The 17,955-nt window shown below is 35.6% G+C and overlaps 1 protein-coding gene across 2 annotated transcripts; it reads right to left on the minus strand.

The window, feature by feature from the left end:
• Positions 1-1,459: 1,459 nt before the first annotated feature.
• On the minus strand, positions 1,460-10,939 carry LOC112164526. 2 transcript variants are annotated; one of them, XM_024300742.2, is made up of 11 exons: positions 8,469-10,939; positions 8,115-8,354; positions 7,235-7,364; positions 6,653-6,805; positions 6,272-6,507; positions 6,110-6,188; positions 5,323-5,529; positions 4,989-5,224; positions 3,801-3,879; positions 3,560-3,697; positions 1,460-2,327 (listed from the first exon to the last, which is right to left on the minus strand). In XM_024300742.2, the coding sequence occupies exons 1-11, from the start codon at positions 10,625-10,627 to the stop codon at positions 2,193-2,195; spliced, it is 3,792 nt and encodes a 1,263-aa protein (XP_024156510.1). In that variant the 5' UTR covers positions 10,628-10,939; the 3' UTR covers positions 1,460-2,192. The 2 variants fall into 2 exon arrangements, with proteins under 2 accessions (XP_024156510.1, XP_024156511.1); XM_024300743.2 differs by having other exon boundaries at positions 6,110-6,179; positions 8,469-10,938.
• Between the last annotated feature and the right edge of the window lie 7,016 nt (positions 10,940-17,955).

A 17,955-nucleotide genomic window follows, 5' to 3' on the forward strand; every position in this document is an offset into this window, starting at 1 on the left:
TCGTAATTATAAATGAGACTTATACCACCAGACCAAATGCTCATTTCTAGATTCGTCCAATGACATTTTCCCTTTTACAATTACGTACATTTCTATGGATTTAATATAAAAAAGAGAAAAATTCAGTCACCGTCCCCAAATTATGCTGCCAAGGCCAATTTGATACTCGAACTCTCAAAAGTATCAATGTGATACCCAAACACGTATTTTGACATCAACGTGATACTTCCGTCAAAAATTCCTAACGGGGCCGTCTGTTTGCTGACGTGGCAAGCACGTGGGTCCTATGTGATATTTTTATTAGGGGCAGAATAGTCTTTCACTACTAAGTAATTAAAAAAATAAAAATAATAAAAATAAAAACACAAAGCTTTCTCAATTTGAATTGGATTAGAAGTTGTCAAATTGCTGTATTTGCATGTAATGTGAGATTCTTGATGTTGGGGGCATCTATGATCCATGTAACTCTCCCCTTGTCTCTGTCTCATTCATAATCAACAATCAAAGAACCATAATCTACAATTATGGATAATTGAACTTTAAATGTCTTTTTCTCTATTTCTAGTTTGAAGAAGGATCAGTTAATAATCCTTCAGTGTTGAACAACCTTTGTTATTTGGTTGATCTTGAAGTCCGTATCTCATGTCCTTTTGCTGTAAAGATGCAATACATGAAGATCAATACCTCTGTACCAATTCGACAATTCTCGTAGTGTTAAAAATGGCTGATATGGAGAGATCTTTCCATTTGAGAATGAAAAGGATATAGATGGGATATGGGATTTGCAGGGAAAAAAGGCCAGGATTGGGGTTGTGGATACGGATTCATATGAGAATGAGAGTTTAATTGTTAGTTTGGGTATTTTCTGGGATTCAAAGAGTTCTGTGTTTTAAAAAAATTTTTTCTCTCTCTATTTGCACAGAATCTGAATAATGCAAAAGTTAGGTATCTCAATGATGCTTTGGGCTGATTTCTCTCTTTCTTATGTTTGTCATTGATTACAAGCTTGCGTTCATGTTTTCACCCAGTGGTCGGGGCCGAGCTTGCGTTCGAGGCATAAATCGGAATTCAGTTTGGGGTGAGTGGCTGGTGGCTGGTGGCGGAGCTTGCTTTGGAGGTTGCGGCAGTTTAGTTAGAACAGAAGAAGAAGAAGAAGAAGAAGAAATGTAAAGAAAAATAAAAATAAAAATGAATTAACAAATACAAAAGGGTAAGTTGGTCATTTAACTTCTTTTTTTGTCTCCATGTGCTTGCCACGTCATCAAATAACGGAGCCGTTAAGAATTTTTGACAGAAGTATCATGTTGATATCAAAATACGTGTTTGGGTATCACATTAATACTTTTGAGAGTTCGGATATTAAATTAGACTTTGGCAGCATAGTTTGGGGACGGTGACTGAATTTTTCTCTATAAAAAAAAGTGTAACGGTCTAATAAGCATCAAAGCACACGTTTGTATTTGGAACAAAACGACATCTATGAAATTTATTATTTGTAGAACATTCTTCTGCTATCAAACAAGACGCAGGATGAATAGTGGAATATACATTTTATGTATAAAGAATCAATGGGTGTAATGAGAACAAGAAAAATGCTTTCAACTTCCCCACACAGTATCACAATCACACTAGTTTTTCTTCGAACTTTCTTTCCTTTCTTTCTATTTTTTTTTCCCTTTTTTCTTTGGTCATTACTCAGTAGTTTCCTCAAACCTCTCAACCAAAATCAAAAACAGGAGAGCACAAAACAACATCTCATCACTTCTTAATTCCGATACTAGAAGAAATCCTCCTTGTTGCTTCATTTCTGGTTTTGCCTCTTTAGATATCAGCTCAAATCTACGCATCCTCTCTCTTTCACTCTCCTACACACAAACACACATCACATAGTAAGCATTCCTTCGTCTGGTATTTCAATATTCCTGTCACAGCTTGTGATCATCAGTCATTTCAAGGAAACAAAAGCCTGCTTTTCTCCTTCCTGATGTGCCTTCAGTGCCGGCACAATTGCAATATAACTCAAGCTGCTGAAATTCTGACGCTGCCTGAACCAATTGCAAAGGTTGGTAGATTGAAACTGCATATAGAATGCATCAACTAAACAAATTCATCTGCCCACGGTCCCCTAATAGCATCCAGGTTCTAAACAAACTTTTCGTGAAAATCTGTCACACAATGTAGCTTCTGACCCTCTATCTCCATTGTCGGCTACTTCCGCTTCTTTCATATGGGTAATTTTGAGCATCTGCAGGCATTCTAGCTGCACTGCTTCCAGTGCGTTTCTTCTGCGCATTCCTAGTCTCCTCTTCAGCATCATACCGCGCACGCTGCGAAATGAACAACAAAATTTCTTGAGATCAATAAAGCAATAGGAGCTTTTGAACATACTAGCGATTGGCCAAAAGGGAAATATTGGCATGATATAGATATAAGGGGAGAGGCACGACAATGCTGGGAAAGAGAAAATCTTTAAACTACATACAAAAGAAACTGAATATGAATACATGTCAGCAATCCAATCTTCAAAGCTAATCCCAATTAGTAAAAGATTTTCATGCAATTCATGAATGCACCCATCAACCAGTTCCCTAGACAAAAAATCGCCCACAATGTAAAATAACCACTGAATAACGAGAGAGAGAAAATCAAAAATGAGAGAAGGTTCCCTTTGTAATTAAAATAGTTGAACTATTTCTTCACCATAGCTTTTCCTTTTATTTTGAAAAGGGACATTTTTCATTTAAAAGGTACACGAGCTGTGGACAAAAAGTAGCAGAAAAAAAGAACATGGATAACAAGAATACAACAGCAAGACTAGCCTAGGAGACACAACAGCCCCTTCTAGAAACCAGAAACTAAGCTACAGCAGCCTTTCGGTCTTGAATAACAGGTGTAGATTTCAAATTCAGTAGAGGTAAAGTTTTTTATCTTAAACCAAATTATTAGAACATGATACCGACACAAGAAATATTCACAAGATATGCTACATCTGAAATTGTTTTGGATATATACTTTCTTTGGTTGGTCATAGTAACTTTAGTTTTTCTTTCATATTTTTGTGATTGCTAGTACAATTCTTTGACAGAATCTAAACAAGTACAAATACCCATGGTATATCGAAAGAGAGAAAGGTTTACTCACAACTCAATTAAGAAGATGGCTGCGAGGAATAGCTGAAATGGTAGCATAAGAATAACCGCATTCTTATGCCAATTTCAAAAGCAATCAAAAGAAATTGAAGCAAAAAGCACTATTTTTGGAGAAACAGAAAAAGAAAAGAAAATAGTTTAGAACTACACTGGGGAACCTTAATTTTTTATTTTGTTTTTAATAATCACAGAACCAGCAGTACCAGGGAGCTTTAGAGAATATGTGCTCTTCAGAGAAAATAGGCAAAGCTCACCTTTCAGTAATTAAATATGATTCCCAACAACAAAAGAATCAGGATTTCTATTCTTGTTATCCATTTTTTACGAGGATGTGAAACAAATAAAACAAAGAAGAACAGGGCTACATAGAAACTTAGTCAGATATAAATAAGTCAAGATTCTGTTTAGACCTTGGTAGAGTCTGAAAGTACTGCATATGCCTCCCCAATAATTTTGAAAAGCCTGTCAGCATCCTTGTGCGCTTCTTCTGCTATCTCCTTCCAAAGTCCATCATCACCAGTTTCACTCCTAGCAAAGAATTGTACAGCCTGCAATAGAACATGTGAGAGGTGGGTAACAATAAGCAAGCAATAACCAGCAAGTGATGAGGAGATTCCTAAAAAAGAGTTAAAATAGAAAATAAAACATTACCTTGTCAGGATGATGTCTGAGCGCAGCTTTCCGATAGGCCTTCTTAATTTCTGATGCTGAAATAGATGGTTTGATTCCACTGCCATTACAATTGAAATAGAAAAAGATGATTATTACAAGTGACTCTGCTCAACATAAATTTCCTGGATAAAGCGACTCAAATTCACAAAAGGAAATGGCATAAGAGTGCTATTAACCTAAGAAAAACATGTTCCTCTTAGTTTGATTTTCATGAACAGTATGATTGAGTTACCACAAAATTGGTCGAGTCAGCATAGACCATCACTTTGTAGCAAAGCCTTCCAGCTTAGATATGGAAATAATATTTTTAATAAACAAAAGTTGCATATGAACATATATCAACTGTCTCCCATTATATATATATATATATATATATATATATATATATGTATATGTATATGTATATGTATATGTATATGAGGCACGTCTAGAGAGGACATCCTTACTTAAAAAATTTGAAGATTTTATCTATTTTACACTAATATATGACCTAATTCAATGATTTCAACCGTTGATCTATGCAAGAATGATGTCTACAAAAAAAACATATCAAATCCATAATCATTGAAAATTGTGTAAACAAATGCAGTCTGTTAGATTAAATTAAAACGAACTGAGGATCTTTAAGGTATTTAACTCGTTTAAACCAATGGACGAACTGAATCTGTCCTACCTGAAACCGTACTACCTTTAAGGATGTCTTAACAATCATCAATTTGGCTGAAAATTTGCAAAGATGATCTATACATAAGTATCTATATAGACTACATTTGTTTTAATTTAATCTAATAGACTACATTTTCAGCTAAATCGGTGATCATTAAATTAAAACAAATGTAGTCTGTTAGATTAAATTAAAACGAATGTAGTCTATATAGACTACCTTTAAGGGCCCTCTATATATATATGTGTGTGTGTGTGTGTGTGTGTGTGTGTGCGCGCACGCGCGCGTGTAGATATGCTTGTCCATAATCAGTGATCATGGGTAGGCATATAAATCTAGCCAATACGTCTCCCAATAAGTCTCTTCTCACTGATCATGAGAGAGAGATAAACTTATGTAACAGCCTCTCACTGATTATGAGTCTAGCCAATAAGTCTATCTTGGATAGGCATATAACAATTCACAAACATATGATTTCAACACACAAAGAAAGATAAACTTACAGAATAATGTACATATCCAAGGGGATGTCCTTTCTGGCTTCTTCTTCTATTTCTGAAAGACGAAGACGAACTTGTTTCAAATCACTTTTGCAGCTATTGGATATATCAGAGGTTCCACATTGATTGATATTTTCCTCTAACTGCTTAGTGAGAAGAGATACAAGTCTATGAAGATCTTTAGCTGCTTGTCCATAATCTCTGATCATCTCATATAATGTAGCTCGCCTAGAAATAGCCTGTAAAAGTGCAGATGCAATTAAAGAAACCAATAAATGAAGATCTATAGCAAGGTCGTAACCAAGAACCATGTAGAAATGACCAGCTTTGAACAAACCTTTAGATAACTTCCATCAAGAGCTATAGCTAGGCTGCAATCTGCAATAGCATCAGTAATCTGACCCAGCGCTTTGTATGCAGCAGCACGATTGCAAAAACAAACAGCTGCAAAAGGACGAGATTCCGCATTACATGACAAAGCAGTAGTATAACGTTCAACAGCTTCAGTATGCCTCCCAGCCTGAAATGCTTCATTCCCTGCAACCTGTAATGCAAAATGCATACAAAATCAATAAAATGGATACCAAATTAAATATATTACACTTTTTTAATGTGTAAAGACCTGAAAACATCAAATATTGAAAAGAAGAGTTCAGTAGACACTAAGGAACATGAAGCATATAATAGAGTATCTTTTCTTGCAGTCAGCCCATGCTTCACACGCAAGCAGAAAATCTCATTAACTTTTGTTTTCAGTTACCAACTGTGTTACAAAGAATACAAATTTTATAGAGCCCTTGATACATGAATCATTACAATCCCCCAAACTAATCCATTTAGAATTCTGAAATGCATAAATGACAGTACTTAATACAATGAACATGATGACAAAAGAAAATCAAAACACAATAATCTAAAAATGCATTCCTGACAACTGGAATTGGACACAGCTTCTGAAGAATACATAATAAAGTGTGTGCATCAGACATGTCTTCCACATAAGCCAAACACTAATTCATGAGTCAAAATAATATCAACACCTGAGATTTGCACATTTCATGCTATCCACATGCAAAAGTTTACAACTTGAGAACATTGATAGAAATATGGCACAAATTGCATACCTTATAAGATAACAGCTCACGAACAATGCAAACAAGGGGAATAGATGATTCCAGAGTTTTTCTCCAATTCCTGGATGTTCTAATTAACATTAAGGAACTTCAAAAACAAAAAGCAATACTCTTTATATTACCTGAACATATAAAAGTTTATTGATGAAGTACCTATACGTGGTAGAAACCTTTTCCTCTTGTTTCTCTAGTGAAGCAAGGCCCTCCTCAAGTTTTCCTAGATGGAAATAGGATTTAAAAGTCAAACGACACCGCCAAAGTCTGAAGTGCAAGTACTTTGAGAGTTCAGATCCATCTAAAGAAATGGCGGTATCTACTAAAGGGGAGTTCTTTTCAGCATAACCAAGGGTCTTCTCACAAAGCTCAATCACCTCATCATACCTCCGCATCTGCCAGAAAAACATAAATGTCAACTCACAACTGATTGAAAAGATCCTGAGTTCAAGTGAATGCTCAAAGTGGACAATTTAGTTGACTAATATAAATATTCACAGTATGACCACTAAAAAAATATTAAATATTGATAACTCTGACCGTGAAAAGAGCCTCTGCTTTCATTTCAAATAATTTTTCTGAGCTAGGGCTAATTGCCAAAGCCTCAGCAATAAGTTCCAAAGCACTCTCTGCATTGGTAGATGTCTTCCTTTGCACAAGCTCAGCACAGAGATTCAGACATTCAGAAACTTTCTGCCAGCAATGAAAAAATATCCATTAGTTCAGGTACACAAAACACTTCTCAATATGCAGGGAACTTCAAGTGAGGGTCTCCTCACCACCAAACCAAATTTTAACTTTCCCCACTCTGAAACCCTATTGAAACCTAATAATTCCAACAACAACAAAAACAAGAAATAGCCATTGCAAATGCATTCCTCTCTAGTTGTTCTGAGTCAGTAATCCAACTCAAAAGAAAAGCATAACTCTCTAATTGTTCTACAAATTTAGAGTTAAGATTCTAGAGCATCTGCCACTAAGCCAGACAGATTATGCACTAAACCAAATGCATACACATAAGGTAAAAATTCGTATTAACTATACTAAGAGATGTTAAGCAACGGACATGAACAAATATGATAAAACTTACATATGATACAAAATTCATACATATCACCGTACCTGCGCCTTTTGCAACCCATCAGAGGCTTCTACTACAATCTTTTGGTCGACACAGACATCACTTGCCAATTGGAGGCACCTCCTAAAATGTTGTGAAGCATCTTGAACCTCCCCAAGGGTAAGATAACAGCTATAAGAAATTTAACAAAAAATGAATTAGGTAATGACTGAGAATACTATGCCAGAGCTCAAAAATCAATGCACCAATGTACAATTCAATCAGAAAAGAAAGTATACCAAATATAGAATTCACAGATCACATGTGCATATAAGTTATGAGTTCAAACATTACAAGTATCATAGTTGGAATTAAATAATGCAAGTACAAAACCATACAGGACTATATATGAAATGATAGCCAAGTAACAAGAGTCAAAATCAATGGTGTTGAAAATTCACCAAGAAGTTTATCAAGTTTTTTCCCCCAGGTTTAAGAGTACCTCATTCCCAACATCTGTGTCAAACCCACCAGCTAACAGCCAGATATCCTTTACGGGACTATATCAAGTTGTATTATTTTCACAGGCTCCTCCCTCAACCAGTTAAAGAATTAGTTCAATAACAACGATTTACTTTTGGGTATTTAGGGTTTCTGAGATATGGGAATCTAGGAATTTAGGGATATGATAGCTTTACTTTTAAGATGCCTACAAACTGTGAGACTGAAATCATAATGGTAAAGTGAATCATTAAAATTCAATCAACTAACACAATTTCATACTTAATTGGGTATTAATGGATACATATATATTTTAAAGTTTTTGATGACAATATATATTATAAAGTTAGAAACTGACAAAACACCACTTTAAAAGCTGTAAGGGTTACCACTGTGAAGTGATAGATGTAAATCATAAAATAACAAGAAGAAAATACTTACTTGGCAGCTCTAACTTGTACTTTGAGGAAGTTAGGATCTATTGCAGCAGCCATCATACAATCTCCAAGTGCATCTCGAATTCTTCCAAGAGCCATGCGTGTTGCTGCACGGTTGCTATAGCACAGCATCAGTGCCCTGAGACAACTTGTAGATGTCTCATTTTCAGAAACACCATTTACCCCTTGGGTATAGCAGTCCTCGGCTTTAGATAGATCCCCATTAGAATATGCTTGGTTACCCCTGATATATAATATATTCAACAAGTCAGAACAGGATTCTATAAGCAGATGTAACAGTCAAACACTTCACATGGAGGTCAAAGTATAACTAATAGAAAAATTTGAAGTGATATACCTTAGTCGCCACTTCTCACATGCTTCCTGAGCTGCAGCTGTTTCAGCAGACAAAGAGACAGCCTCTTGTTTGATCTCCTGTTCCTTCTGCACCCCAGAGTTATCTTCATTGCGTTGTGAAATAACTGAAATTGGAGGGTTTATTTCCTGATAGTGTCCTGGAGTCGAACGTACTGGAGCTCCAGAATATGGCAAAAACTCTGCAGAGGATGATCCATATGGAACCTTAGCATTTGGAACAAAACTATTGGCATCTTGACCAGCCTTTACAATATTTTTCTTTTTGTGCAAGCGTTTTGATGGTGATAATGGACATTGAGCAGCAGTAGAGGCAGCAAACGTGAAGCTTAATCCACTTCTATTCGATGAACTTGCATGAAAGCCAAAGTGTATCCTGCCATCAGTATCATGTCTCTCCATATTTGGGCTTGAACTAACTTCAGTCTCCGCTGAATTAGCAGTGTCACTGATATAGTCTACCTCGTCAGTTGCAGACTTAAAGCTTTCGGTTTCAGCCCCAGAAACAGATCCTTCAACAGGTTCATCAGCATTAACACTTCCACCTAAATGGTACTCAAAAGCTTCCTCTTGTGGAGGTCTGCTCACTGCATCAACTTTATTTATATCCAGACATTCTGTTGCCATAGCAAGATCTTCATCAATAGAATTATTTGTAACTTTTGGAAATGAATCGGTTTCCAGATAATCGTTGACGAGACTAAATGACTCAGAAGATGCAGAATTTTCTTTCGAATATTGGTGATCAGCCAATGTTTCTTGATAAGGAGAAATGTCCATTGGCGAATAGGATTCAAAAGCCTCAACGTTTACTGGAGAACCACCTTTTGAAACAACATCATGCCCAAGCCCCAGCTGGGATGAAGTAGGACGTCTTAATTTTCCACTTGCTTTTTTCATTCTTGTATCCCTAGCGGGCCTAGCCCTTGCTGGTTCCCGCTTTGCATTGAATTCCAATTTCTTGTTTATGCCCGAAAACAAGTTGGCTTTAGTGTTTGGTGTTTTAAACTCTACGGAAGATGTGCTCAAATGATCTTGTTTGCTTGTAAAATTAAATTCATCCTCCCTCTCAGTTTCCATGTTCTTCACAGATGTTTGGCGGGAAGATGTCCCTGTATCTGATTGAGTAGAGAGTCCAGCCTTAGTTCCTATATCCAAAGTCTCCATCTTTCTCAACAGAAGACTCTCTTTTCTTCCATCAAAACTAAGACCTATGTTCAGATTCTTCATCTTGTCTGGAAGTGCATTCACCGAGCTTCCAGCAGAGGAATAGTCATCCTTCTTACTAGTATTAAACACAAACTTATTCACACCATCGGCATTATGCGTGTCAGTCCTGCCGCCCATCTGCACATTCTCGTTAATGTTCAACTTCTTCTCCAACTCGTGGGGGAGTTCCGATCCCACGTTTCTACCCAATGAACCACCCACATTGTCATTACTCCCCAGCCCGAACCCGGTTAAGGTATTTGCACTTCCATGAAACCTCCGATCCTCACCTTTCTCAACAGCTCCACCATTCCCAGGGCCCTCAATATTCAACTTCCTCATATCCTCAGGAAGCTTGGACGCAATGCCGTCATCAAAACCAGAACTCTTGAAAAACTCACTTCCAAATACAAAACCACCTCCATCCAACCTGCCAGCTGAAGTCGAACTCGAACTCAACCTAGTATCAAAATGAAAACCAGCAGCATCTTTGGCATCCCCAAACTCACTGCCACTCCCAATTATTTTCAAATTGCTCATTTGGTCAGCCACTCCTATCCCCGGATTCAAATTCGAATCCGAATCACTCCTGAATTCCCCAGAAACGGAATTCCCAAAGGGATTAAATCCCGGAGGAGGAGCCCCGGTTTCGGCTGAGGGTCTCGATAACTGCGGATTGATGAGGCCTTTTCTGACCTTCAAAAGCCTCGGCCTCGCAAGACCCGAGCCTTGGCGCGAAGGGGACGACGAATTGAAGCTAAAATCGTGACTAGAGTTCCCAAATCCAGAGGACACATCACTAGCATTCGATGGGTTCATCTCAAATTTATATTCAGAAAAGTTGAACAAGGAGAAAGGAGGGTGAGAAATCTGACCGGTGTTCAGATTAGGGTGGTGCGCCGGAGCTCGGGACTCTAGCAACGCCGGCGACATGTGAACGTGGGAGTCATCAAATCAAATCTGAGGTGGTAGTGATCGGTTTCTGATCAATAATACCTATATATATATATATATGATATGTAAAGCAATTGAATGCAAAACAGTATAAAGAAAAAGACAGATAATTTATCGTTTATATGAGAGAGACTTTTTTGTATGTGAGGTGTAGTTGTGTGCCCTAGGTTTCATGGAAATGATGAGGAGGATGGTTTTGATAGCGTTCACGGGCAATAGGGGGTGTTCTTGGTTCTTGTATCTATCGGCCTCCTATGGCATTTTCAAAAACTACGTTAGGGTATTAGAGACCGGAGAAATTTTGATTGCCATCCACCTCAAAAGTTGTCCAATCCTACTTTACTGAACCTTTTTTTTTTTTTTTTCCTCTAGTTTTATGATTATTTATTTTTTATGTAAAAAATTTTTTATCACCACTAGCATCAAAATGATACCTAAATTTTTTAAAAAAATCAACTTGATACCCAACTTTCATAAGTGATCAAAATAATACCAAAAGTTTTAAAAACAAACAAACTTGATATCTCGGTTTATTTTTTCTAACACCTTTGTTAAATTAAATGCAAAATCAAGCTCAAAAATTGAAGTGATTTGTGGTCAGAGGGCCATCAACCATCTATAACCCAATCTTCTTCTTCTATAGAATTAAAAAAATCTTCCATTCAATTTCAATTTCTACCATCGATCGTAGAAACGAATAAAATTCGGATGTTTCCCAACTTTTGAAGAAACAAAGAAAAATGGGAAGAGAGAGAGAGATAGAGAGGTAGAGATAGAAGAAGAAGAGAATTAACAAAGTAAAATAAAAAATAATTGAAAAATAGTTTTTGCGTAAAATATTATTACAACCCCAGAAAACACCGCACCTATACGTGGTCAATTTTAACAAAAAGTTACAAAAAATAAATCGAGGTATCAAGTTGATTTGTTTTTAAAACTTTAGGTTGTTTTAAAGTAGAGAGGATATGAAGAGAGAATAGTTGGGAGGAAGTAGAAGTATATCTCATTCAGTCTCATTAGCCTCCTTTATATAGAGGTAGGGTTTGCATCAAAGTACATAACTAATGAGTATTTACGTGGACAGCCATATAAATAATAATATTTACAACACTCTCCCTTGGATGTTCACTAATGAATGATGATATTGGACGCGCTTATTGTTGCCTCGTTAAAAATCTTGCCAAGTAACAAAAACCCAATGGGACAAAAATAACCCTGATCGAAGGACAAAAAGAGCACAACACGCATATGTCCTAGGTAGCATATGCTTCTGGATGCTCCCCCTGATGAGAATCTTCCCCTGATTGTTGCAAGCCTTAATTATGTATGCGATAAGCTACATGTACCGTGTATAGTGGTTTGATGTGTCTATCACTGAAGTGAGACCATGTGTGCTTTGCATATAGGGGCTCGTCACAAATTTTCATACCTGCAAAATTTAAGCAATACCAACAAAGCTAGACGATTTTCAATAAGTCTTACCTTATATAATAAGGTTAGAAACAATCTCATATGCTCAAATTCATTCACTAAGTAATAGCTAAACAATATAAAGAAATTGACACATTTAACTTTGTATAGCTTAAAACATTGAAAATCATTATGGCATGCCTAGCCATACACATCAATATCTTTGCGTATTGATATGTCTCATATAAGCTCTTCAAGAGCTCTAAATAATTCATAACTTTGCGAAAGTTAGAATATGTTGCAACATTATAATCATAATTCGAATTTGATAGTAGTCTCGTCATAGTACTCATTAAGGCAATTTAGATCTCGTTGACTAGAACGAAATGAGTACATATGAGCTAGCTTTAGACTCTTTGATTCCATGAGTGAGCTTCAGGCTCTTTCAACCTTTCATGGACTTGCATTTGAATCATTCATGTATTTGAATCCCTTAAGGATTTGATAAGCAATACGCTTATAATGACACTTTAATTTTGAGATTTTGCTTTTAGCAATGTGTCTTTAAGATCTTCATAATATACGATGACAACGTGCCATAAATCTCTCGTCAATATAACAGCTATATGTAACACTGTACTTATAGAAAATTGTCATTCGTATAGGGAAAGATATTCATAATCTCATGTCTCTATAAATAGACATTGTGTCATAGTGATTTATCTTCACTTTTGATAAATACTCTTTTGTACCATGTAAGGTTAAAGGTCCAAGTATTTCATCACGTTTCAAATTCATTGGAATTGCCTCTTTCCAATTTGGCCAAGAATAATGTCAAATTTTGTATGAGAACGTGATTCAATGTCATCATAGCCCTTGATAATTTTGGTAGCTACCATAGATAATATCAATCATCGATGATCATCCATTTTGTGATCCCACTATTCTCATATGCATGCATTAGCTATCCATATAGCTTATTAATATTGGGTACCCATTCCTCTTCTGGGGCTTTCATCCTTTCTCAATAGACTTGTATCTCTTACAGGGCAGTCATATCGCATGGATGAACTTATTTAGAGAATGTGGATCTTTTACTCATAACCTCATCTAGAGCGTTAGAGTGATATAGGGCTTTATGACCTCTACTTCACAGTAGTTACAACTTTGGAACCTATAGATATGTCACGCTTCAGGCGATTGACATATTTGATTAAATGTCCAACCATGATATCATTTATAATAGCTTTTGCAAGCTTTATTTGTGCAGCCTTGTTAGGAGCGCTAACATTTTAGTATGGCAGTCTTATCAGGAGAATCATGCCATTTGGACCAACATGTTTTCCATAATTCGAGTGTGGTCTAGACTGCTTGTACAATATTTTTGCTTTAGGGAATTTTTATCCCTAGTATGACGATTGTATTTAGCACATGATTTTGTCACCTGTAAACCAATTCACTTTAGAAGTAGTGATTAATAAATCCTTCGTACTTTATGTACGAGGCTCAATTTGAGACATGATAAATTTACTGATTCATGCTTAGGCATGAATGATTTTACCAGTCGTACTTCAGGTACGAGGCCTAATACAAGAAATGATTAATTCACGCCGTTCATTAAAGACACTCTTTTCTCCCCCTAACGGCAAGAATATTGTCTCATTGAAGTGACAAATCATATGTGCAATACTGCTCATTGACAAAATTCCTCATTAGCAAATTTTGCAATCACTATTGTTTAACACAATAAAATTTGAACTCGACAATAAATATCATTGGAACTTGTTGGTAATCTTACACAACATGAATGACCAATTTAGTCATGCCAAATTAATGTATTTGGCTTGGTGAACTTCTGGTTCATAACCATATATGCCTCTTATTGTTGTGTAATATAATCCAAATGCGAGAGCGGATGTTTTTTCCAATATACACCACGGACTTTAAGTAATAAAGGTACCAAACACAAAAACATCTCTCATTTTGGTAACATAAATGCGAGCTCTTCTAGAGCTATCCACCAAGATCTATAGGATCTGGGATAGATTACCTTTACCTTGGTAAAGATAAATGTTGAGAGCTACTTATGATTTTTAGAGATCATGCGCATCATTGCAGCACATATTTTTCCTTCTTTCTTTCACCAAATTTACTTAGAAGGAAACGATGCATTGGAATCTATAAATGTTAGAACTCTAGGTTCTTAACAAGGCGACATCTTTGAATTTCATGTCACAATATTTTACTCGAAACTTCTAGTTCGAGGCTAACAGTTGTTCTTTTTGTGACCCTTTAATTATACTTAAAGCGTCTGGGTCGAGTTTAAATAACTTTCGGAACTTCAGGTTCCAAAAGGAGCATGAACTTTATTTGGAGGATCCACATTAACATTGCTGAAGAACTGCAAGCTCTCATATAATCAAGAATCAAGAAACTTCAAGTTTCGATATCTTTTTGGCGATACCTTTGAGAAACTTCAGGTTCTCATGTGAGTAAAGATAAAGAAACTTCAGGTTCTAATATCTTTCAATCACAAAATTCACAACACCATGTTTCAGTATTATTATGGTGGAAGTCCTAGCCAAAATAAATGATGACTCTTAACATAGCACAGTGGAATATCAAGCATGTTGAAAACATCTCAGTGCTTACTTTGGTCACTTCTCTTCCAGAGTGGCTTGATAAAAATGTGCCGTAGTATGGAGTGCAAAACATGCATATGCCTAATGCTTAATTCCATCTCACATGTAGAAAACATTCCCATGATTTTTGGGCACCACTTATATGGTCTTTTCATTTGCCATTATTCTACTTTTTGTGGTTTTAGCCATTGCAAAATTGGCTTTATGATACAACCCATACAAGATGGCAAGCACTTCCAACATATGTCTCTTTTGGAGGTGCATAATGCAACTATACTCCACTAGATGAACTCTTCCGGAGTCATCGATCAATCAGATCTACAAGACTTGAGATTATTGTTATTACCAGAGCTTTAAAAAAACCATGAACACGATCGCATTATGTTGTTGACACAACGTTTTCATAAATGGGATGTGTCAGGATTTAGAACTTCAGGTTCTTGTACAATCTCATGTTGAAAAACAACTTACTCGAAACTTTAGGTTCGAGTCTGCACAATTAGAACTTCAAGTTCTAAGGTGGAATGCTTTAAGTAGACATAAAAGAAGAATGTATCAATCGACATATGAAAAATTTACTCGAAACTTCTAGTTCGAGTTGACATAAAGTCAAATAAACTATGAATGAATTATATGTGTAATAGAAGCTTCAGGTTCAAATATTTTTTCTATGAACTGCAAGTTCTAAGATTTTGTAATTTGAACTTCGGGTTCAAATAAATTTAGTGCTCGAAATTTCAAGTTCGAGGTGACTAAAGTGAATCTTCAAGTTCACTTTTAACTAATTTATATTTTATACTCAAAACTTCGGGTTTGAGTTTTACTGTTAGAACTTCAGGTTCTACTTTGAAATTTTTGAACTTCTGGTTCAAAAATATTGCACTCAAAATTCATATGTTCGAGGTATAGGACTGCTAGTCCGTATGAGTAACAAAAAAAAAAATTACTTAATGAAAGAAAAGAAATTAATAGATAGCGAGCAAATAAATAAAATAATAATGGAAACTTCTGGTTCCAGTAATGAAGAGAATACACAGAACTTCTGGTCTGGTTCATGAAAATCTTCTATCTGTTTTCAAATTGCACAAGAAAGCAATATTGTCTTCTGGACAAATTCTCTTTATAAAAAAAATATATAGTCAAGAGGCTTCTGGCATTGACTTAGTCTCCATCCTCAAACTACAGCTTCTGGAGGTGGTTTGAACCCCATTATAGAAAAAAAAATTAGAGGAACTTCAGGCCCTCTTATAATTGGGGATTAAGATGAGTTTATATAACGTTGAGGATCTTCTGGCCCTCGTTAATTGCATAAGTAGTGAGGAACTCCATGTCTGGAGGAACTTCAGGTCCTCATGTAATCGAATCTAGAAACATGAAGTTTCGATCAATTGTGATTACAGAATAAGGTGGTTAGATCAAGCAATAACTCAATAAAACAAAGGTTAAAATAAAGGTATTGATCAGTTAAGCTCACCCATACCGGCCTTGTAGACCAGTGGAAAACTAGTCCACTATTTTTGGAATAATCAATTGTTTTGATACAGAACCAAACAAATTTATTTCCTCACCGCAAGTCTGCAACAGTTATCAACTGTGTGTTCTATCAACCAATTTGGTTAATAACTCCGTTGTGTACGACTTAACATTGCATATGTAAAAAGATAATCAGTAACAAAGCATATATGAATTAAATAATTGATATGTTGTAGTATTGAAATATATATATATATATATATATATATATATATATAAACTCCTTCTTTTCGAACATAAAAATGTATGCTCAATTGGACCATGGGATAACATTTGTGAAGCATAAATCAGGGATGTATCTTCAGCGGTATAATTAATTATAACGAATCAAAAATTACCCGGCATTGACGTAACTTACCAACCTTGCCTGAACCAATAAATGCTAAACCTTTCTCTGTAGGAAACAAAATTAATTGATAAATGAAACTGCAATTATGGTCACATGCCCATTTTAGATGTAGAGGAGATAAAAACGAATCATGACTATCCAAAGGGGATTGATATGTTATTAAGTTTTAGTAAAACATCAAAACGTTCAGTCTATCATGCATCTAGTAAAACATGCTAGATATTCGCATCTGTATATGGGAAAATCAAAAATACCCCTTGATATGATAAGTACCATACCTATTAGAACTCGCAATTTACTTGTTTACAAAATAAATGGATATCATGGAAAGATGGATGACATAAGATAATCTGGGATCAATACGGTTGTGAAACAAGATGCCCATATAACAAAACATAATCAGAAAATAGATATGAAACCACATAGAGTTCTCGGTGATTTTTAAAATTGCATCACCCAATATGTATGTACTCATCCTCGTGATTTTAAAAAAGAAATCATATCAATAGAAAAACAAATAAGTAAGACTCGTAGATCATGAATCTTGGTTAGAAGTAACAACATTGCACCAAGAACTCTTTGATCATCATAGAGTTTATAAGAAAGAATTCTTTTAGAGCAGAGCGTGCTGATAACGTGTTTTAAAGTAGAGAGGATATGAAGAGAGAATAGTTGGGAGGAAGTAGAAGTATATCTCATTCAGTCTCATTAGCCTCCTTTATATAGAGGTAGGGTTTGCATCAAAGTACATAACTAATGAGTATTTACGTGGACAGCCATATAAATAATAATATTTACAACATAGGTATTATTTTCATCACTTATGAAAGTTGGGTATCAAGTTAATTTGTTTTAAAAAATTTAAGTATCATTTTGATCACTTCTGAAAGTTTGGTGTCATTTTATCCTGTGCAAAAAAGTTTTGATCAAAGTGGTGATAAAAACTCTGTATAAAATGATCTCGAGTCGATTCGATTCGATTCGATTCATCTCATAGAAAGAGTGATGTAGTAAAATCACCATTCATTACCGGTTGTAAAACCACAAGTAATAATTCAAAAAAAAATCACAAGTAAATAATTATGGGACTAGTTAGATGAACCCAAGATCTAAAACTTCCTATTACGGCTTTATTAAGGGTACAATGATTTAGTTTGGTCCGGGTTAGAGCTCAAACCATCTTTGTACCAAAACAATCGGTTTGAAAGTTGACCTAAATCAAAATAAACTAGCCTAATTAGATTCTGGTGGTTTGTCGGTTTCAGCCTATTAGGGAAATGGCCAGAAAGTCCAAAACTCTAAAAATAAATTAAATTGTCCCAATTTTCCAGTAAGATTTTTTTTTTTTTTAGAAAACCAATGAGCAAAAACAA

The sequence above is a fragment of the Rosa chinensis genome, chromosome 5 (assembly GCF_002994745.2).
Source record: "Rosa chinensis cultivar Old Blush chromosome 5, RchiOBHm-V2, whole genome shotgun sequence".
Lineage (NCBI taxonomy): Eukaryota > Viridiplantae > Streptophyta > Magnoliopsida > Rosales > Rosaceae > Rosa > Rosa chinensis.